This window comes from Phalacrocorax aristotelis, chromosome 11, assembly GCF_949628215.1.
Source record: "Phalacrocorax aristotelis chromosome 11, bGulAri2.1, whole genome shotgun sequence".
Taxonomy (NCBI): domain Eukaryota; kingdom Metazoa; phylum Chordata; class Aves; order Suliformes; family Phalacrocoracidae; genus Phalacrocorax; species Phalacrocorax aristotelis.
This window is the reverse complement of record NC_134286.1, coordinates 20,554,720-20,577,537: the sequence shown is the minus strand read 5'-3', so window position 1 is coordinate 20,577,537 and position 22,818 is coordinate 20,554,720. Positions and strand designations below refer to the sequence as shown.

General features: G+C 41.1%; 1 protein-coding gene across 4 annotated transcripts in view; it reads left to right on the top strand.

Moving 5' to 3' along the window:
• Positions 1–22,818, top strand: part of CHRDL1 (chordin like 1) — a 45,284-nt gene that overhangs the window by 9,770 nt on the left and 12,696 nt on the right. For 2 of the 4 annotated variants that reach the window (XM_075107235.1, XM_075107233.1), the window contains exons 5-6: positions 17,565–17,710; positions 18,722–18,815. In XM_075107235.1, the coding sequence (XP_074963336.1) occupies positions 17,565–17,710; positions 18,722–18,815 (240 nt within the window). The remainder of the gene's footprint in view (positions 1–17,564; positions 17,711–18,721; positions 18,816–22,818) is intronic. The other 2 variants (XM_075107236.1, XM_075107234.1) reach the window with 2 other exon arrangements.

Below are 22,818 nucleotides of genomic sequence, written 5' to 3'. Positions count from 1 at the left end.
GTACAACCAGTCTGGTAACATTTGCCTTTTACATCTCGAATCCAGGCATAGCTTCGTAATTAGTAGAGACTGTTGTAAATCATAGAAGCAGTGCTGTAGAAGTTTATGACTATATAAATCCAATTGGATACTGTATAGTAAATTCCTCCAGACTGTACCTTTATTATATGCTCATTATTAAGAGCCACTGTATGAAAGAGACTAAGCAGGATCTTTCACGAGGCTGTTAGAACATTCCCGACATGGCCTAATGGCTGGTAGATTTGACTGGAGCTTTTCCCTAAATGTCTGTCTTAGTGGCACCCCTCATTTCCACTTATAAAAGAGTATTTATGCAGCATCATAGAAAGGGGTTTTATTTTACTTTCTCCAGAGAGTTTCATTGTCTGAGGAAAACAGCTGTTCCCTGACCAAAACCTGTGAGCAGGAGGCAGCACGCAATGGTGGAGGGAGACGAGTGCACAAGTCATTTCGCTGTTCAGCTGGGATTGGAGTGCATTCATTGCACTTACTGGAGAATAAATGGCACCCACCCATCAATTTTTGGTAGGATTCATCTGTCTTGACAATTATATACATCTGTCTATCAGATGTGTATATCAATATCTGATCGAGGTATCTAGAAGACCGTTTTAATCAGCAATGAGGAAGAAGCATTTCAAGCGCCTAACTCATCTGATGCCACGATGCCACTCTTCTTGTGTCCTGAGATGAGATTCATCCCATTCAACTGCAGATCTAACGCTTTGGCATCTATGTGATGGTGGAGTTTTATCTATGATGGTCTAATACATAGGAAAGAAAGTTTGTAAGGTAATATGCTTTATTTGACCAAGTAGTACTGTTAGGTTAAGTGGTAAATTGCTGAGAACAGGAACCCCTTTTCTGTTTTCAGATCAAAAAAAGTACTTGCGTGCCGGTGTGCCCAAAATCTCATCTGTCTTTCCAGCTAATCTAAACTTCAGTTGGCAAGGGAATCATCTCAATACCCTTTAGAGCTGTTGGAAGCATGCTGTCCCCAGGGGGTCATTCATCCAGTTACCCAGAATGAAATGAATTTTTCCCTGGAGTTGCCTGTCTCTCTCCGCTGATTATTGAGGGAGCACAGGCAAATAGCTTACACTAGACACTTACTTCTTTGACAGCTTCAGTTAAATCACAGAAATCCTACTCTCAGTATGTAATTGGCATTTGGGGTCAGGTACTTTTTCTTTTTTTTTTTTATCATCTCTGTACAGTATTTAGTATAGAAACATAAATGCTTCTAGATTGACTGGTTTTGTTTCAAGTGCTCTTTGGCAGTGAACTTTCTGGCTTTTTTCTGTTCACGAGGCTGTAAACGTCATGACACCTATCAAGATTTTAAAATATTCTACAATGACCTACTAAGGAAGAGTAAGGACCCCTGTAAACTCTCAAGTCCTTCTTATTAAATTAATTTCTTGCTATTCATAGTCTTCAGCTGGAAGTTTGTACTGTGTGTTTAAACTGATAAATCCAGAAAATTATCAGAATGAGCCTTTCCTGAACTGTGATCCATTATCTTCTCTTAACTGCTCCTGGAGGCTATCTGTAGTCTATCTGCCACATATGGTGGGCAGCGTCTCATCAAAAATGAGAGTCCCACTAAGGTTTATTTTTTCCCTAATTGGTTCTGTCATTCAGATGGATCTGCGGCAATGTTAGTCAAAAGAGGACCAGGAATCTCCTGTGATTTCAGGGGTTATTTGCATTCTGCTTTATGCAGTGATTACGCATATCATATTTAGTGCTCAGTCTTCAGTGGTAATGTTCACGCCTGATCTGAATAGGATTCCAAGCATTCTTGCCCATCTTACGCCAGCTTTCCATTCCTATGTGTCTGGCATACAATGTGCTTTGTGCAACATCCCATGATATGCAGGAAACTCACTTCTCTCGTTTCCCTGTTTTTTTTTTTAATGGAACGTGCCAGAGCTCTGGCCATTAGCCATCCATTTGAATTACTTTCATAAATGCTCATTATATTCTGTCGCGCATGTTTCCCCTCAGTTTCTCAAGCTGCATTTCAGAAATGAGTAGTGCTAGTCACAGTGACTTTGGGCTCTTCCTCCTGCCTTTCTGCAGGCCTTGTAGAGGGTAACTGCCCAAATAACTGCCTCCTTATTTAATGAAGCAGAGGTAATGCCAGGAGGCAGCAACTTTCATTGGAAACTGAACTTCATAACTACCTAAGTGCAGGAGCTGTTGAAGGGATTCCTTTGAGAAAAGTTGGCACTACTCTCCCCTTGGAATTAGTGTCTCCTGCATTCATAGTGATACTGGACTTGCTGACACAAAGAGATGCAGTGTTTGTATCCTGTCTCCCTGGCACCAGCCACAATGAATCTTAAGTAGTTGTCAGACATATGTTATGAAGCATCTTCTACTTTTCACCAGTGTTCAATCCTACCAGCTTCTACCACAGATTCACTGCTAACTTTTTTTTTTTTGAAACCTATTCCTTCTAGCATTGGCAAAATCCAGACCTTGTGTCTTATACAGAACTCGGTATTCCTCCCTTTTGCAGCTCTGAAAAATATTTTACTATCTGAATTAGATTCTTATCATCGCAGATATGTAACCAAAAATACTAGGTTCACATTCATTGGGACTCTTTAGTGTGACCCAAAAGGACATCACACACTTCCGAGCTTGAGCTCCTTCCTTCAACCCAGGATGCTCCAGGCATTGTCAGAGGAGAGGTGATTTATAGAGTCAGGGAGAGGATTCACCATCGTTCCGAGAGCTGGATCAGCCCTTGAGCAAGAGTGGACCTCAGACCTCCTGCCTCCTGTCATGAAAATAAACTTCATGTACAAGTTCTTCAAGCATTTAGCTGCAGCTGTCTTTTATGGCACTGCTATGGACAGTGCCTTTATAAATGGAACATTTATTGTAGATTGTATCATCTCTACATGGAACGATTGTGAATCAAAGCATTTAGAGCCTAGTTAAGGATCTAAAATTTTTGTGTACACTGTGAAATATGTAAATCTAAGATGGGGAAAGCTTACATCAGAAGCAAAAATGCACAATTGTAGGATTTAGAACGGCTTTCCATATTGCACTTGCTGATTTGATTTCTCAGCAGATAAGGCTGCACACCGATGTATGAATCAGCCCATCTGGCTCTAGTATTTTTTAAGCTTGCTGCCCCGACTAAACACACTGGCTTCCAAGAACATTCATGATTAGTAACACATTTAAGTTTAGGCTCCTTTGGTAGTATGATTTTTCTGTATCAAATGCAAACCACTTTTCCGATGTACTTTTTGTTGTTCTTTAGATATTGAAATAACAACGAAGTGCCAGGTGGCACCCATATACATAATGGGACTAAATACAAAGATGGACCACATCAAGTATCTCACAATAGTAGTCTGAGAATATCACCTAAAAATAAATGAGGCTCTTTCTGCACAGTAGACTGCAGCATGATTTAGTAAGACCTGAATCTTTGAACTAACTATTTCAGATCCTGGAAGCAGCCTAGTTCAGACAGTGCAGAACTCACTGCACTGCAAACTTGGTTAAGAAGCAGGAAAAATGTGCCTGCAATGAGTTCAGCGCTACCTTTTCTCCATTCCTTCCTGTAACTGAGCTAGTCCAGGTAACATGCTGCACTCTGTAGTGCAGATATTCTTAGACTCAGCCTTGCAAGATGCTGAGTACATACACCCCCTGTTGACCTGATACACATCATATATGTAAACACAGAAGCATGTGCATAATACAATGCATCTTGCACTGAATTACAACCAAAATCTTCGACCTGGGCAGTTGGAATGCTCTGGTGGAACGATTTCCCACTGCAGAATGCACATACGATAAACCATTTGGTGAAGAGGTGCTGGGATCTACTCAGCTCATGCACCAGAGCTCCCAAGCTCTCCGTTCTAGTCTGCTCACTCTTCCATTCAGAAAAACCCAATATATTTCACAAATATTTGTCAGATGGAGGAAGGCATGTTGTGCCCAACTTTTCCATTCTCTATACAGTTCTTGTTGCTACCACCTATGCACCTCACATCACTAAGTGAGAAATTCATGGCCCAGGTCACACTCTAGTTAGAAAGAGTTTTAATTGCCTTAAATAGATGGGTGTGAGGCCTGAGTAGGAAAGAGAAAAAACAATACAAATATGGTAATATAAAGAGGTGTTCAGGTGGTCTCTTACTGATCAGATATTGTTTTCCATGCTGTTAGTAAAAGATAGTTGTTACCACCCATACAAAACGTATCTCTGTTGACTGATGCTACACCTCTGAAATTAAAGTCAGAAACACTTCATATCCTGAATTCCAGACTGAAAACAGACCATTATAGCGATACTCAAGATCAAGAATTTTTATGAGTAACCTGGCAAAGGGCATATCATCCTTCTAAAAGTTGTGCCTGAACCAATACACATGGTTCAAACACCTAAGTATTTCATGAGAATTTGGAGATGGATCCAGCATTCACATATGACTTGCCAAACTTTATAACTCTTCACTGTTCAAAAGATCAGATCTCTGCCCTGCCATGAAAGACTGTCAAGGTTCTCAACCCTGACACAGAAATCCTTTTCCTTTCTGTATGTTAATCTGTCCTTCTATTGCCTGTGTTCCCAGGCAGCAGAATTTCTTCATGAACTGTGGTGCCAAAACACCCACTTTCCATCTTACCCCATGAAAAGATTTGAGACCATTGGTCACACAGCAGTGTAAACAATCTCTGAGCTTGTGATTTCCTTTCTCTTTTATAATGGTGAAAGGATTAAGGAGGAAGGGCACAGGGAGATTCTCATGAAAAGAATGGTATGCAGATAGCCTTTCTGTCTTGATTCTTATTGAAATTTGAATCTGACAGTAGCAAATATTACAGCTACCGAAAGTTGATACATGCTGTATTTTGAGACAATAATAAAAAAAGGCATCTTACAAAGGTGTCTGCAAAAGGCCTAGATGTAGCCTGTGAGATGAAAGCAACAGAGCAATAACAGCTGTCATTTTATGAAAGACTGGATAAATTATGGAGAAATTTATAAAACCCATCGCTTGTGGAAAACAACAGCCTGTAAGTGATTTTGATACCAAATTCTTAGTCCGCTACGCACAGCTGATGGGAGTACTGTGCTTGACACATGAAGGGCACTTTGGCTAGCAGGGACTAAGGAACAGTAGAGGACAATCTCTGTGCAAGCCATTGACTGCGAGTGATTAAATCTTGGCAGAAATGTTCAGATGGAAAAAAAATCTAAGGCAGTACAAGCATCAGTAAAGTTAGGTATTGAAAGTACCCCATTTTAATAACTGGGGTTCCCTTCACACATCTCTTCTGTAGCCATCAATAGTTGGCATCGGAGGAGTTCAAACACCTGACCTACAACATGTCCACCTACAAAGCCTAATCTATGAGTGACAGCACCACGTACCACATATACAACTGAAAATCCTTGGAAGGGTCTCTGTACAAAACGCAGTGCTAAAAAAATGAGGAAAAAGAAAACTCAGTATGCAGAAAGATATTTCTGTACAATTACTTTTGGAATACAAGAGAGGAGAAACTTCAGGACTAATCAGCATTAAGGAATGAACTGCAAAGCTTGAAAGTCCTACTGGCTTTATTCTTTGCTCATACAACATTATCCAGATTTCTGGAAGCAGCTGAATTGTCTGAGAGAGAATATAAATAGCTAGACTCCTGAAAATCTTGACTGTTTGAAACCATTATCCATGCTTGTCTGAACTGTTCATCCAAACAATAAAGTCTATATATTCTGTAACTGATGCATGGTATATAGCAAGTTCATAACCACCTTAGTAATGAGTCCTACCACTATTATCGTCCTAACACCAAGGAACAGAGAGTTGGCACTTAAATAACAGTCTGTTGACAGAAATATGAGTTTGGAGCTGTAGGCACATCTCAGATTTTAGAAAAACTGGCCACATTCACAGCATCCTGCCCACTTTGCCACATGTCTGACATGAGCCTCAGCTCATGGAAGAAATCCTGCATACTCAGCTCCCCTTCAGTGTTCACCTCTGCCTTCCCTTGTTACTTTACCTCAGCAACTGAATCTCTTGAGACCTTTGATCCATGCTGTTGCACTGCCTGCAGGCCCAGTAGCCGTGCCTTCACTGTCCACCTCTGCACTTTCCAGTCAATGAGAAAGAAATGAAAAATGCCCTGTGACCCAAACTCTGGGCAGTCACGGCACAGGAGGCTGTGGAGGAGGTATGCCAACATACACAGAAACTGATAGTAATAACTGGAGGACTACTATTGATAAGAGCAAATTCCACATTTTTCCAGTTCACATTTGGTTCCTGTGGAGGTACTGTAGAATTACAGAGCCGTGCTTGTTTATGGCCATTCCACATATACAAACAAGGTGGATATTCATATCTGGAATAGGAAAGACTCACAGGATGTTATGCAGCACCAGAGATTGGTGAGATGCTCTGTTTTTTGTATAGTCCCAACAATGGTTAGCTGTCAGATAGTTCAAATGAATTGTTTATTTGCAAGTAAATTTGATTTGGAAATATAATGATATAGGCATTCTTGGGAGATGTCTAAATTTTTCCTATTGATGTGCGCTCAGATAGTTCGGTTTGTTTTGTGATTTGCCTTTGTTACTGGCTTCATAAGGAATGTTTGCTATCACAGGCAGATGGAGGTTATCACTTGTTTCCATTCTGCTTTTTTGACCATAAAAATTCAAACAATCTATCTGTAAATCAGCATCCTAAATGCACTGAAAAAAATGTGAATCTTCCCACATGGGAATTAGAACTTCCATTCTTTGGACTGACATGATAGGATAGGATAGGCTTCTCAGGGTTTTCCAAGATAACTTCCAAGAGCTTCAGAGATGCTTCAGAGAGGATTCAGAATGCACCAAAGCTTCACTCAATTTGTTTCCTTGGCTGGGAGAGTGATTGGAAGATGGGTTGAACCTTAGAGCAGGAATTAAAATGGAGCAACCCAGAAAGTGTTCTATAACTCCTTGAGAGTTTTGCTGGGCAATTTTTTATGCCACTATAAAAGAAAACACAGGAAATTAAGCTGCAGAAAATATATTAAAATAATGTGAAGAGATTTACTTTAGCCCTAGAAATTTAAAAAACAACCAACTGCCTTTTGAATGCTTGAACTGAAACTACATCTTTGCCTTGAATCTGTATATGTCTAGATAAGGTGCTACTAGTTCCTTCAAGCAATGAGTTTCATACACTTTCTACCGTCTGACCATATTAAAGACTTGCTGTTGCGATTAACTTTGAATTACCTTGGAGTTTTTAGAGCTTAACCTGGTCCTTGAAGTTATTTTAATGTAAAGCATTTTGTAGCTTAATATCTTTGACACCTGCACCTCTGAGAGGCACATATGGACTGTGTTTAGAGCTTGCGTTTGCAGTTTTTGGATAGTGCACAACTTTTCAATCCAAATTTATTGTCAGCATCAGTCACTGCTTTAAAAACAACATCGTTGCGCTTTCTGTAGTTTTTTAAAGGGACCTTCACACATCATCTATGTTTCTTTAAATCATAGATTTATAATAAGTTGGATTGTGATATATGAGTGAGGGAAAAGGCTAAATGCAGATGGACTGAGGGTTGATCCACAATCTACTGTAGTCAATCAACAGATTTCTATTAGCTTTGATAGTTTTTGGATGCAGTCTAGTTTTTGGACTCAGCCTTCTATGAAAACACGTGCAGTTACTGACTGTGATATAGTTCCCTCTCTAGAAATGCTAAGGAGTATGGTGGAAATATGAGACAGAAGATGAAAGAGAAAACTGCCTTTATGCTGTACCACACAGAGTAGGTGTTTGGGCCAGGTTCCAAATCTATTTAGTTCAATGGACTTCAGATCAAACCTTGAGGTGACACATTCATGTAGAGTGGAAACAAAAGTAGAGGGAAGAAATTAAGCAAAGGAATTTTTAATAGGAAAGAAATGCATTTGCTCTCTTATGGTGTGCTATAATCCCCCAAGGACCTCCAGCCACAAAGGTTATTTAAAATAATACTAGGTGATCCCTAGAAGATAACCTTGCACTGAAACAGTGTAATAGTGTTTTTCTATCTGAGGGCCCTGTAGCCCTGTATTCTCACAAGATGATGAATCAATATTTAGCTCTGGTGATGAAGTAGCTCTAGAATATTTGTGGTTTACCCTTCTTGACGTGGTAGTGGTAAAAACATGTACCCTTTCGGCAGCTGGTGGTTTTGACCTTGCAACATCCAGTTTGCAGTAGCAGTTTGTCAAACCACATGCTGAGGGCACTCAGGGCTCAGTTTCGTTGTCCAGCCATGAAGCTGCACTAGGAGCAGGTCAGGAATATGTAGTAACCAATTCGATGGTGCTGACAGGTTTCCTGCCTTTCTGAGGCAAATGTATGCAAAAGGCCTCCACAGATACTGAAAAAAGTTTGGTAAATTTCTGGAAAAAACAGAGCAGGCGTTATCCCAGGTCACCATGATGCCTGTGTTCCACAATGTCCCTTGCTGCCTATAATATAGAGACTCCCTGTCTTCCTAGTTTTATTTATCCCCTCTGCATTTGGCCCCTCTCACCAAGTAGCCCAGCATAGCACGCTAGTGCTAAGGTGGCCAAAATACAATCACAGAACGTCTTCTGCACTGAAGGCCTTTTTGGGGAAGTGAACCACAGTGGCAGAATGAGGGTATTCAGATTCCCAGCTATATGCTTCTTTGCACCAGCCCTTCATGGTACAAATGTATCAGAAGATAAGCATTAACTGGATCTCTGGGTACAAAGCAAACCTACTGCTGTCACTGTGCCATAGTTTCCCTGGAACTGCAGGAAAATAGGCAAGTGCTCTGGGTTATATAAAAGCAATGCTATTTGTGCATGAAACACACTGCATAAACACAGAAGAATACTATTTATGTGATCTTTTCCCATATAAACATGAGGACCTTTTTTTTAAAGAATATTTAAAAAAATACAGTTTGGTTTGAACACATAGCATAGAATCATAGAATCATAGAATCATTAGTTCAATCAACAGAGTCGTTCCAGATTTATTCAACATAACTATGATCAAAATCTCGCTGACTGTCACTCTCCTAGCTAGCTGCATAATCTCTTTCTGCAGGATGCTTCCCTCACCTCTTTAAGTCTTAGGCTGCTCTGTTTTGAATTTGTAAGGATCAGATTATCAACACATATTTATTCCTCCACTTCAAATACGTGTCTCATACTGAATAGCTGTTTCTTATATATAATAACCATATTTCATTGGCTTATGTGTAGAGAGGGAAAAGCCTAACATAGAGGATTTCTGCCTGGAGGCAGGCTTCTTTATCTTTTACTTGGAATGTTACTAGCATTTAGATTTTTCCAGGACTGGGAAGAGGTTTGGCTGAACCCCTTGGAACACAGACACCAAGGCAGCAGGGGTGAAAGGACTCATTGCCACTTTTTCATAGCTCTGATTCCTTAGGTGAAAGGAAGCTAGTTCAGATATTGTTCATCAGAGTAGCTCCACGACTGCTCATATCTATAGCGCGCTTATCTAGCTGTCAAAATGTCTGTTCCAGCAACAGAAAGAGGCACGTATCGTTTTAAAGCTGGAGAGAGGAGTTTAGGCCAGGTCCCCTTGCATTGCGAATTTTCAAAGTGATTAGATTTACTCGCTTTGTGTTTCTCTCCTGTACATCAGGGTGACAGAGGGTTCAAACACGTTCCAAGTTACTGTAAGAGTAAATTGCAGTCTCTCACTCAGTGCCTGCTTCAGTAAGATGCCAGACTGAAGTCTGTATCTTGCAGTCAGAAGGAACTGCCAAGGAGCTTCAGATTCTCAAGTATTGCACACATTGCCTTGGTGACACAGAAAGATAAGTCATGTCAGTTAGTAGGCAGCAAACATGCACAGCTACAAAGGAGAGTCCAAACCCGCTGCCATCCAATGTGATACTAATATATCACTTGCTGTTGCTTCCCCCCGTATACCAGTGACACAGGGCATACTAACCGAGAAAATTAACTAGCATACACCCTCGAGAATGAAGCACACCATGTGCCAGGACCTTCCTTTTAGTTTAGTTTCTCCTGCATGAGGTATAAAAGCATTACCCGCTGAAGGAAAATGTTTTGAACCAAAGCACAGCTCATGTGCTTTGAATTAATTTTCAATATTGCTGCTCCAAAATTGAAATTAAAATGTTACACCTTGTTTACTTAAGAGTCCTAGTCTCTGGAGTGATTCAGTGAGGCGTACTTCCTTCCCAAAGCCATTCCCTGGCTTCACTGGGACCCATTTGAAAGAAATGGACTTATCTATACTGTGGTGTAAAAGATGCTGTTCACCACATGCAAGGTGGGACCTCAGGGTATATTGTTACCCTTAAAGTTTTACAGATTCTGCACTGGGAATTTAAAAAAAAAAAAGAAAAAGAGCCTTGAGTCAGCCCATTGTCATGGGTGTTTGGCAAGAAAAGACAAGAACTGTTTTTGCTGCTGCCAGTCCCAGCTTCGCTTTTAGATAAAAGCTGGAAGTTGGAGCGTGAGGCACAGTTCCTACTCTGCACGTGTCTGGCTCAGGATAGAGCTATTGCTGTGAATGACAGTATTCAGGCTAGCTAATTTGGGGAAGCCTTGTCCCATACACAAACACAAAGTGAATTCCATTCTAAGACAGATCCACAACTCCTGTGGGTGACAGCCTGTTTCATGTTAAAAATGCATTTCAGTGGTGGAGGAAAACACAGCACTTTTTATATTCTGGTTAGCCTTTGGCAACTGCAACCTGCATTCTGGGAGCAGTTGAAGAAAGCTAGAGAGGTAACAAGGCGCATAGCATAAATAAAGCTTCCAACATCTTATCTGCAACTCCCTCCTCCCCGCATTTCATGCTTCCAGCTCCTCGTATGAATTGCAGTCAGTGCAAGGTAGCATTTTTTCCTACATTGCTGCCTGGAGGTCTTTTCAACCCACTTTGTAAATTGCAATTCCACCTGCAGGTTTTTATCCAGAAATGTGATTTTCTGCACATGAATAAGTTACCCATTACTGTTATTCCAGACTACTTCAGTTAGTATTTTGGGACCTCCTAGAATTAATCCTTCACAGTGGAACCTGAAGCCCATTGTCTTAGCTGTTAACATTGCTATGAAAAACACCAGTAAAAAGACTCAATAATCAAGAATCATCCCTGTACCTCTCTACTGATTTATGTGTACGTTACCCTAGAGAATGATTTTCCTTGAAGGGAAAAGACCTGGACTCCCTGAAGGAGGAGAATTAGCAGTATATTTTAACAAGAGACCTACGGGTATGTGCAAGTCCTACGCAAGCAGTTTTCCAAAAACAGATGTCAGGTCGTCACAGTGCTGCTGCCCACCTGTGTCGGACAGTGTGTGTACCTATCCTGTTACAGGTTTCATAAAACTTTTAATAGGCAAAACAGGGAGGAATACTCTCATACTCTAGTCATGTTCCCCTTTGGCATTAGAAATGCTCATGATCTGCCCATTTCCAAGAACTGTGCTTTATTTTGACCTACATAATTGCTCTTCATGTGTTGCTTCTTAATATTTAACTTGCAATTCTTATGCCAACTTTAAATGTCAAGGCAAGTAATATGCCCTCACAGGATGTTATGTTACAATTTGGGAGTGACCTGAGTTCTGTACAGAAGCAGCATGTGAGACGACCAGTTAGCTGGTGTCCAAAGACAGTTTCCTGCACCAGGATACAGCCTAGAGAGCTTTGAAGAACCTGTTGCAACTCTCCCAGCTGTGTTCAGTCAGTGTGAATACAAGTGAATATACAGGAGAGATGTCAGTGCAAACAGTTGTCCCAGAGTTATTGCAGAATTCAATTGCTTGTCTGGTGAATAGGGTTCTAAAAGAAATCCTCAGTCGCTTGGTCTGTACATCCTTATGCTCCATGTTGATTCAGAAAACATGTTCCATAAAATCCTCTCTGGATTCAAATTCATAATCTATCATCTGTCTACTTACAAAAGACCAGAGAGGCTATCTGCAGAACAGTTCCCAGTATGGTAAGTTTCTTAAGGCATTAGACCTTGTGATTAATTTCATATTATTTAACATTTGATTGTTTTTATAATGGTGGTTAATAAAACAGACAAACTGCAAAAACCAAGCCAGGCCGAACGTCTAGTGTTTCTGCTTGATGTTAAAAGCCCGTCTTTTTCAGTAAATGACACTAGGTGATTCTGAATGATGCAGTTTAAAAATAGTTTCTCAGTCAGCAAGCCAAGAGTCTGTAGGATTTTTTAAAAATGATCTTTGCCAGATGTTATGATACTAAAATAAGCAATAGTGAGAGTTTTAAGTACTAACAAGAATGGCCAGAATATTGTACAAGAAAGTATCTCATAGAGATGCAGTAAAAGCCCACAGAGCCGTCCTGGGGTGCTGCGCAGGGCCCTAGCAGGCCCTGCTGAGAGGTATGCAGCACCGTGAGCTTTGCCTGAACACCTTCGTGGTCTAATCTGTACAATCTCCATTTCGAGAGTACACACAGTTTCCTTCAACCTATTTCTGGTTGGAGATCAGCGAAACTCAGCACAATGACTTCCAGAAGGACGAGATGCTTGGTCTCATTGACAATGGTGAAGACTACCCAAAAGCAACCGTTTTTCTTGTCTTGAAGGTCAGATGCCACATCATAAATACTTTACTGATTACCATGTCGTGACCGGACTGATTCTGAGGTGGTTTTGCCACTTTGTTAGTTAGTGTCCTAAAATTGTTTGTTAGCAATCGTACCTGTACCTCCTGACTCTAGCCAGCAGGATTGAAGTTGAAAACTTAATAGTAAGGCCTAGATCCTAAAGCCCTTCCTCAAGTAAGTCACCCTACAAGGCTAGTTTGCTCATTGCTGCTTACCGCTTTTCACTCTTTGCACAAAAATACTTTTACAGAAGTTACCACTGTTTCAGACACCAGGAACTGCCTGTGGAATTTGTCTAAGCTATTCAAGGGATTAGTTGCAGATAACTGATGTTCTTCTGCTCCATATCCAAGTAAGGGTAAAGCATCTCAGGACCAAGCTTTTATAACAACCCAGGAAGGCATAGTTGTAAACAGAAAGAGCTAAAAGATGATGTTTCCAAAACTGACTGTGATCCATGTGACACAACATCTGTTTCTCTCAGGAGAGTGGAAAGTTCCAGAAGGCAGGAAACCCTGGTCTGTGTACATAGTATGGCTGCCCTCAAACCTTGGAAACCTCAAGTCATGGGCAGATCATCAGGAACCCAGGCAGGTTTCCATGAAAAATCTGTGATTGGAATAGGTTCCACTGAACCAGAAAATTTCCATAACATATCTGTGGTTTATCAAATTCATATGTAACTTTGTTTTGTCGGACTATCAGGAAAGCATTAGGGCTGCACTTCACACTAAGTTAGCATCCATTCATGGCAAACTTCTTGTTCTTCACACACCCCGTCAAATGGACTATAGTTCATGGAATATGTGAGCTATACCTACACACCTACATGCAGTTCTAGTTCACAGTGAACTTTTATATCAGGCTGTACTACAGATATGAACTGATACAAAGCTTGTTTGTATAGATCAACAGTTCCTCCTAGTACAAGCATCCATCTCAAACATAATCTTAAAAAGCAGCGTTCAAGCAAGCAGCTAGGCTGAACCCTGAAGGAAACCTTTCTACTGGCTTCACCGAGGCTAGGATTTACCTTGTGTGTGGTACGCCAGCGAAAAATAGCCTCGGTAGACACAGAAGCTGGACAGAATCCCATGTTTGAAAGAGAGGAATGCTTGGATATAAGAATTCAAGCACAGTCACCATAATCTCCAGTTGCCTTTAAAAAAATAGTTGTTTTGAAGCTAATCCATTTTTGCTACAGTTGTATTCTGTTGCCTGTTCCTAAAACCTGAAAGATTTCTTCAGCCAGGTTCAACCTTTAAAGCTCCTCACAGGATAAGTTCAAATCCTTATCAAGTCATGTGAAGCCTAAGTTGCACATCTTAGCCCCTGCCATTACCTAATGCTAATGTTGGTGATAAATCAGTGCTATCCATATTGCTAACTCATGGCCTTATCTTGATCGCACTAAAATTGCGGGTGAATGTTAAGCATGGCCTGTCAACTTCTATACTGAAGTCTGAGCCCTTAGAGAATAAATGCCAACCACAGTAACAAAAATACTTCCTTTTCGATTGATGCTATAACATCTTTGCCCTATATGTTTCATATTGCTTCCACTGACATGCTATGAATGCCAGAAAGAAAAGCTCAAATTGAACCCAGTTAATTAAAAGAATTCACACAGATGGTTTGCCTGGTACTTTACAGAGGCAGCTAATTAAAGCAATGTTAGTCAGCACCATTAAAATGCCAGATAAAGCTTTGGAAACAATCCTGATTAGGAAGCAAGGTTTACAGATAGAGCTTTGAGCAATGCCGTATATTTGCAGTTAATTAATCTCATTCTAACACATTTTAACTATGGCACAGAATAATGCATGCTGATATCAATATTAATGCCAAGATTTTTCAAAGTTCAAACCTGGCACTTATTAAAACAATCCACAGCGACTCTAATTTCACATTCTAACAGGAGAATATGATATCATGAGGGAGTCTGAACTCCTCTAATTAGCCATGATTTAAAGAGCATTAGAAAAGAAACCAAGGCAAGTCCTAGTTGTAGAAAGTCAGTCACACATTAGCAAAGACAGAGAGAAACTGCACCAGACAGCAGTTATATTTAGACACGCAATATAAACAAAGCTTCCTTGCAGTTTTAGGCAGATGCTGTGTTTGGAGAGAATCAGTTGTGCTCTCCAATATGCTGTCTCCAATACATGGCTGCATATATTTTTTGCAGCAACAGTAATGTGGTCTTGATCTGAAAACTTCTTCTAAACCTTATTTTACGCAACCAAACAGGCCTATTCATTTAATGTGCTGAAAGATAATCATGTGCACTGGTATATGCAGCATAGGACCTAAACCATGGTCTTATTCCCTGTAATTGAAACTGACTTTTCTTATAATTATTTAATCAAATAAGACTTCAAAATAGCAATAGAATTTCATCCCATATTCCAAAGGCAGGCAGATGTACGTGTTTTGGGCTGCATGTTATGATTTAGCTGTTACAGGCTTAACTTCTATGATCAACTTAAAAGAAATGTAGATGAAAACAACTACCTACTGCATCTCTCCACCGTCATCTTCCAAGCAATAAAAGTTTCACCATCCTCCTTCCTTTATTTCGAAGCCACTGTTTAAAGGCATTTGGTAATTTCATAGTGAGCTGAGCAATGTGGCACATACCAAGGTAAATCCACAGTAAAATTTACTCTCTCATCCAATACTCTGGAGAGTCACGACGAGTCATTCAAGTATTGGTCTTTGCAAATGTCAGACCACAAGCCAAACGCTGCTTTTAGACAGGCATCCCGCATGGGCACAGCAGTGTCCTGCAGAGTCTGCACGAACAGGGCCTCCTATCCAGACAAGAACCCTCTGTATTTTCCTCTCATTTCTCCTTTCATTTTCATTTCTTTCCAGTTCTACTGCTCTTCCAGTTGCCCAAGGGGCAAGGGGATAACTAAGAGTTTGGCAATGTCTCTTTCTGCTTTCCATGAGATGACTCTCAGAAAGCCCAAGAAACTATGGTGACATAAGTTTCAGAAGGTAGCATAGTCCTGAGAAGGGCCTCTTTATTCATGTTTTCCAATATTTGTTCCTAATGGGACAGTAGCTGATTTTTTTGCTGATGAATTTCAAAGGAGGTGTCTTAATTAGAGCATACATCTTGCTGTTCCAGAATGTGTATGACTAGCAAACCATACAGAAAGTGCCGAAAGCACTGCATTTCTGTGCCAAGTGCAGGTATTGTCAAAGCTCTGTACTATTTATAAGATTTTGGAAAGGTATCATTAGACACCCTTGATTGCACTGAAATAATGATGTATTTGGTGCTTCAAAGGAGGAAGTGCAAATACCATGTCTGTCTCTTGAAGAGAAATGAAATGTCAGGCAAGGAACTCTAAATGGCTAACTTTGCCTGCCACTCTCCTGCAGAGTGTTCTTTGCTGACCCATTAGACTCTCAAATACTGTAGTTCATGTATGTTCCACAGTCAGATTTGACATTTACCATTCAAAATACTATTAATATTTGATGGACCAATGTAACTAAATATATGCTTTTATGGAAAACTCTAAATGTCAGTGTTTAATGCCAGCACATGCCAGCAGAAAACTGCTCTTTCACTTGAGCTCTCAGCTGAAAAATGTGCATTCTGTGGCAGCGCAGTTCCACAAAAAAATTTCCTGGGGTTTATCTGATAGATAATGAAAGGGGCTACAGCAAAACCTGAATTTTCAGGTCAGGTTTCTTCCACATGAAAGCCCAAAGCCACTGAATGAAATTTCAGCTGCATTCCTAGAAATTTAGAGTGATTCGCTCTCCAGAGAACAAACACTCCACTGTTACTTCCATAGAGCTCTTGTTCAAAATGCCTCTTCCCATGCTGAGATGCTAAATTCATGTGAATGTAAATGTATAGTGCCAGATTCGCTGCCCAACAGGTATCAAGTGACTTACATTTCATAGGTAAAGTATAATCCCTTTGCACAGTTTGTCAACTGCTAATAGTTAAACAATCTAGGGGATGTTTTAACATAAGGTATGGATAGCTTTAAGTCTTAGAAGAAAATTTAACCCATGTGGTGCAGAACTCGATAAGATCTCGACTCGAAACAGGAGGTTTCACGGTTGAATTGACACTGCCACCTTGTGCACTTTGTCATACGCACTGGGTTCTGCAAACAAAATGCACTCGTTTGCACATCTGACATTAAAATGCATGTAAGAGAAAAATCAGCTTTTGGGTGGCTTTTGAAGTCTGCCTTTGACAAGTTTTGCCTGTTTTGAAAACACCACAGCAACAAATTGTGAAGGCCACTAGGAACAAACTCTTATATGGTACAGAGTTTTCTCTTTATATGGTTCCATCATCAGAAGCAGCATCGTGTGTGCCCTACGGCACAACCTGCAAATCTGCGACTAAGTCTTCTATGGGCTACAGCCATTGATAAAATGGTACCAATACTAAGAAGGGGGAAACCATGCTAGAACAGTGCTACTGATTCTGTGGGATTCTGTGTGTATACAGGACCTAATGCCTTCGGCATTAAAGCATGAAGCAGCCATGTGAATATAACAAGTGGCCATATAGCTGCACCTATCTATCCTAATACCGAATGCTACGGCAGACAGCAAAAGAAAGTACAGCAGCATGAGGCATGGCCATCAGTGCTGGCATTGCAGTTGATCATCAACACCGTAAGATTAACTGGGACGGTCAACCCGAAGTGAGAATTATTAAAGTTCAGCAAAATAACAGCATGAGAATATCACTTATACTTTGTAGCATGACAAAATTTGTCCTTTTATAATAAAGAGAAATGAGGGAGAAGGGAAGCTTTTCCTCCTTTGTATTTGTGACATTACAAGTTGTCAAGAACATTTTCATGAGGTGTTCCTTTCCCATTGCTTCCAGAAGACTCTCTTTTCTCAGTAAGCAGCAAAATCACCGGGAAATCCTGTGAATACAATGGCACCACCTACCATCACGGTGAAATGTTTGTGGCAGAGGGGCTTTTCCAAAACAGGCAAGCAAACCAGTGTGCCCAGTGCAGCTGCTCAGTAAGTAACATGATTTGACAGAGCCCTGCTCTGTCTATGCTTCACTTCTCCTTTCTAGAAGACATGACACTGAAATATAAGTAATACATAGCAAAGGCTGGCAGTTGAGAATGAGTGCTGAAACTCATGAGTGTGCTCAGAGCCAGTCTGCAGCACCTGGTAAATGCCAGGCTCCCACTTATCAAACACAGTGGACAAAGCTTACCCTGTCAAGCATCTGCTGTAAGTGAGCTTAGAGTGCAGAGGCAGCAGGTGAAATACTGCCAGTTGACATATATAGAATATCTCACCTCAACCTGACTGGAAAATATAGCACTAAGCCACTGACTGAAACTGAATTCATTTGGACTGAGCTGATAAGAAAGAGCCCCCCGGGCTGGGAGCAGACAGCTCTGTTAACTGGCAGTGGGCCACAGAGGTGTCACCAATTCAAATCCAGAATATTTGAGCAGTCACCCAGTGGCTCTTCAGAGCCAGTGTCTGAACCAAAATGTCCCTCTTGATCCAACCAGCTCTTCAGTATCAAGTATTGGCAGCCCTGGACCTCTTCTGATCAAATCATCATCATATTCTACATTAACCACAAATTTAACAGGCCAAGTACTGAACAGGCTTCATGACTTCCAGTTACTGCTAAACTAATCCTCCAGCTCAATGGTAAGACACAACAGAGGGAGAGGAGTGGGGGTGGAAATTTACACTCTGTGATTTTAGTACCAACAATGTCAGGTACATTTTCAGCCCACAATAATTGCAGTTCTTCTCCCCACACACTTTTACTTCTTCCCTTCTCCCTGTTTTTTTTTTTAAAGAAAGAGACCTTCTTCTGTGTGACAACAAATTTTAAAAAAAGCTATTCAGACTTTTCATTGGTCTAATATTCTGCTTTTGCATATGAGAGTGGCATTTATGTAAACACACAGATTTAAGCATGTCCATAAAAATCACGTTTACAGTACCAGATGAATGAATGATGACTCCTTCTAAATTTGCCTTGTGTTTTACTGGCAGGAAGGAAATGTGTACTGTGGGTTGAAGACTTGTCCCAAATTAACTTGCTCTTTCCCAGTTTCTGTTCCGGAGTCCTGCTGTCCCGTTTGCAGAGGTAAGTTCAAGTACAACCACAGAAGGAGAGGCTCTGAATTTACCCTGTCCCCTGTCAGAGCCCTGTCTGTGCACCAGCACATTCACACAGGGCACTATCTGCAAGTTTCCCATGTACTTAAAATCCAATTGATGCTGGGAAATGAAACCTCAAATTCCAGCAGGGTAGCATTGCTACCTTTGTTTTCCTAAACTGAAACAAGGAGAGAATGCACTTACCCCATAATGAGGCAAACCAAGGCTTCAAATGATGCATTGAAATAGGTGCCATTGCTCTGGGTAGAAAAGCTTTGCAATAAAAGACAAGCTTCTGTCTGACAGGTTACCAGATCTGCTCAAGTTATACAAGACACAAGAATTTAAATTCAGGGGGTAAGGCCAGTTGCTCCAGCTTACATTAGTTGTCAATCCATACTCAAGTGACTGCAGTATTTCACTAGCAATTGCATTTTAGATCTTGTACACACAGGAAACTTGATTCCAGGGGCCTTCCCAGCCTTTCTGAATATCTAAACCTAAATGTCTCTCTAAAACCCCGTCTAAATGTCTGAGAATTTGTGAATGTGTTTGTCATGGTTTAACCCCAGCCGACAGCTCAGCCCCACGCAGCCATTCGCTCAGTTCCCCCCAGTGGGAGGGGGGAGAGAATTGGAAGGGTAAAAGTGAGAAAACTTGTGACAGTTTAACAGGTAAAGCAAAAGCCACGCACACAAGCAAAGCAGAACAAGGAATTCATTCCCTCCTTCCCACGGGCAGGCAGGTGCTCAGCCATCCCCAGGAGATCAGGGCTCCATCACACGAGACAGTGACTTGGGAAGACAAACACCATCAGTCCAAATGTGTCCCCACCCCCGCTCCTTCCCCCAGCTCTATATGCTGAGCGTGATGCCATATGGTGTGGGACATCCCTGGGGTCAGTTGGGGTCACTGTCCCAGCCGTGTCCCCTCCCAGCTACTTGTGCCCCCCCAGCCCCTCGCTGGTGGGGTGAGGGGCAGAAAAGGCCTTGGCTCTGTGCAAGCCCTGCTCAGCAGGAATGAAAACATCCCCTTGTTATCAACACTGTTTCCAGCACAAATCCAAAACACAGCCCCAACCAGCTACTGTGAAGAAAATTAACTCTATCCCAGCCAAAAGTAGCACAGTATTTTATCTCAGTATTAGCAGTGTGGCATTTGAATCGCCACTTCTAGGGTATCTAAGCACCTGTGGCCAGTTCTCAAAGATGCAGATAAGCACCTAAAGGTACATGTGGATTTTAGAAGTGCCACTCTATTGATATCAGTGATGCCAGGCTGCTTTGAAAAACTCTCCTGCTTGCACCTTTGTGCACCTATATCCTCTAGAGATTCTGCTTGCTTGAACTCAGTACTATTGCACGGCAAAAATAAGGAGTATTATGTTGTCGGTTGTATAATTTTGCCTATGGCGCTAGAGTTGTGAAACACAAACTAGCATAGTCCCACATTCCCGCTCCTAAGGAGTTAAGTGAGTACACATGCTGGACCAAAAGCTCTGAGCAGTGAAGGGGCTGAGCCAAAAAGAGGGTACTTCAGAGTGCATCAGTGCTTAATAATGAAGCATGATGCAGAGGTAGTACAGCATACTCTGAAGGAACAAGTTCCTGGATAGAAGCTGTGTAGTCATGTCAGTGCAGCAAGTTGTCTAAGCTACTTAACCTGCAGAGATGCAGTGGTAATTAACTTCAGTGTGGCACCATGTAGGACTTGAACTAATCTCTTGGCAGGGCAATGCCGTGTGCTGCATAAATATATCAGCTCAGTCAGAGCAAGGATGAGGATCTTTATGCAGATTGTTCCTCATTCTCTGCTGCTTTGCCGTGTTACTCCACAGTATCTTTACAAATCTTGAAACATTTTGCCAGGCAAATTGCTTATAAAGCTTTCTGATCTCATGCAGGCAAGGTGATAGTCCTGGCTTCCCAGGGTGAAAGTTAGTGATATACTGTTTTAAATGTAATACATTGGCAGTTAATTAAAGTAAATGCTTGCTAATCTGGTTCCTGGTATCCGTTCTCTGATAGTTACTTGATCTGTATCTGAAACCAACCTCTTCCAGTTACAAAAATCAAACTGACTTTCCAAGTATGAAGTATCAGACATAGCTATGCTGTAAACTAGCCTTACACTGGAGAAATCAAGTCACTTCAGCCAGAGGGAGTGTCGCTAATGAGAAATAAATTCGTCAGGATTTCCATATGAGAGGTGAGATCAAATTGGATTATGCAGTAGAGATGACCCAATGTCGCCACTGGTGCAGGGGTTTTTAAATGTATTCCACTGTCTATTACTGTTATTTAAAAATGTTAAAATTATAATTTATCTTGCAAATAACTTTGCCCTTTTCAATATGGCATAAGCTGTTTTATCTCCCCTCTATGATTCTTATGAAATGCAAACCTAAACAAAATGTTTGCATCAAGATCTAGCACAGCTCATGGGGAGGAAACTGTGAGTCAGTTTCTGCTCCCTGCGTGGCCAAATATATTAACATAATATATATAAAAAATTGCTGATTTTCCTCTGCTACTGAGTAGAGAAGGCTCCAAGCACTACAGTTCAGACGCTGATTTATGTCGGCATCCAACTTCCCCTTAAATTAAGGGGAAAGTTCTCAGAAACTGCATAGAGGATAAAATGCTAATGCATAGCGTGCACTAGGGTGGTGGATCCCTGATGGATCTGGTTGAGTTAAATCCGGATGGGTTAACTCCAGAACTGGAGGCATAGCTGCATCAGCACTGTGGCTCTCCCAAGCCAGTATCGCACCCTAGTACTGCTGCAGCAGCTGGCCTCCTTTGAGGACCCAGGCCTGTGATCTGTGCCATTAATATAAGGCTCCCGATGTGGTGGTACTGCTCTGCATTCTAGTGCAATGCTTGGCACATCCAGAGCTAGGCTTTGAGCCACTAGCAAAGCAGCTTTATCTGTACTTGTATCTGAATTCCAAGGCTGGGATAAATTCCAAGCTCCCCTCCACACTAAACTATTTCTCCTGTTCTTGTACAAGTTTTCCAAGAATCAGATAGCAGTTCTCAGTTCCATGGCTTGTCTTATCAAGGAACACCTCTAAATATGTCTCTCAAAACTCCTTAAAGCCACATTCTCTCTCTAGCCTGAACTGATTTTTCCCTGCTATAATCTCCACTCTAGCTTATGCTTAGTTATGTTTGTATTTATGAAGTTGTCTTTACAAAGAAAACAGCTGGACACTGCTCCTGAGTAGAAACTGAGAGTGTTGTCTTCTTTCCAACTTTCCTTTCCGTGAATCACATGTTTGGCTGTGAGGACCTAGAGCCTGGCTCCACAAGTCCCTCACATTGATTCTCAAAAGCATTCATTACTTCTATATCACACACACAAATTGCAAGCGCTCTAGAAAAGCCTTTTCTCTTTTAAAAGACAAGTCAGAATGCGCTTACTTTGTTATGAGCGTCCTTAGTGCTACGAGCCTTATTCTGTAGTACTTTCATTGGCCTGATTGAAAAAAGCAGTGCTGAATATTTCATACTATGTGCGAATATAGGATCCTCTGAGCTTAGATGGGATCCGCTCTTAGCTGGCCTACTCCTCATACATCCGGCCGTAACTCGTTGTCTGTGCCGGGCTTCCTGGAGGAGTTGCTGTTTTGCGTCCAATGAGTCATGCACTGAGCATGGCCATCACTTCTATTTATGAAACAGTCTATCTTTGACAAACAGGTGAAAACACCTCCCTGGTTCATTATCATACCTGGGAGTGAATCATGACTTAGCAATTTTTATTAAATGAAGCATAAATAAGAGGGAAAAAACAACCATAATGATATGGGGACAGGAAGTTTGCAGGACAAAACATGGCTTACTTTTTCTTATTATATATAATACAATGTTATTTATTATTAGCTACACTTCAGACCTGGCTACAAAAATGTAATTCAGGATTCAATTCTCAGTCAAGTTAAATGTCAGTTGAGGAACAGGAACTGTGCCTGTGGGTTCCCTCAG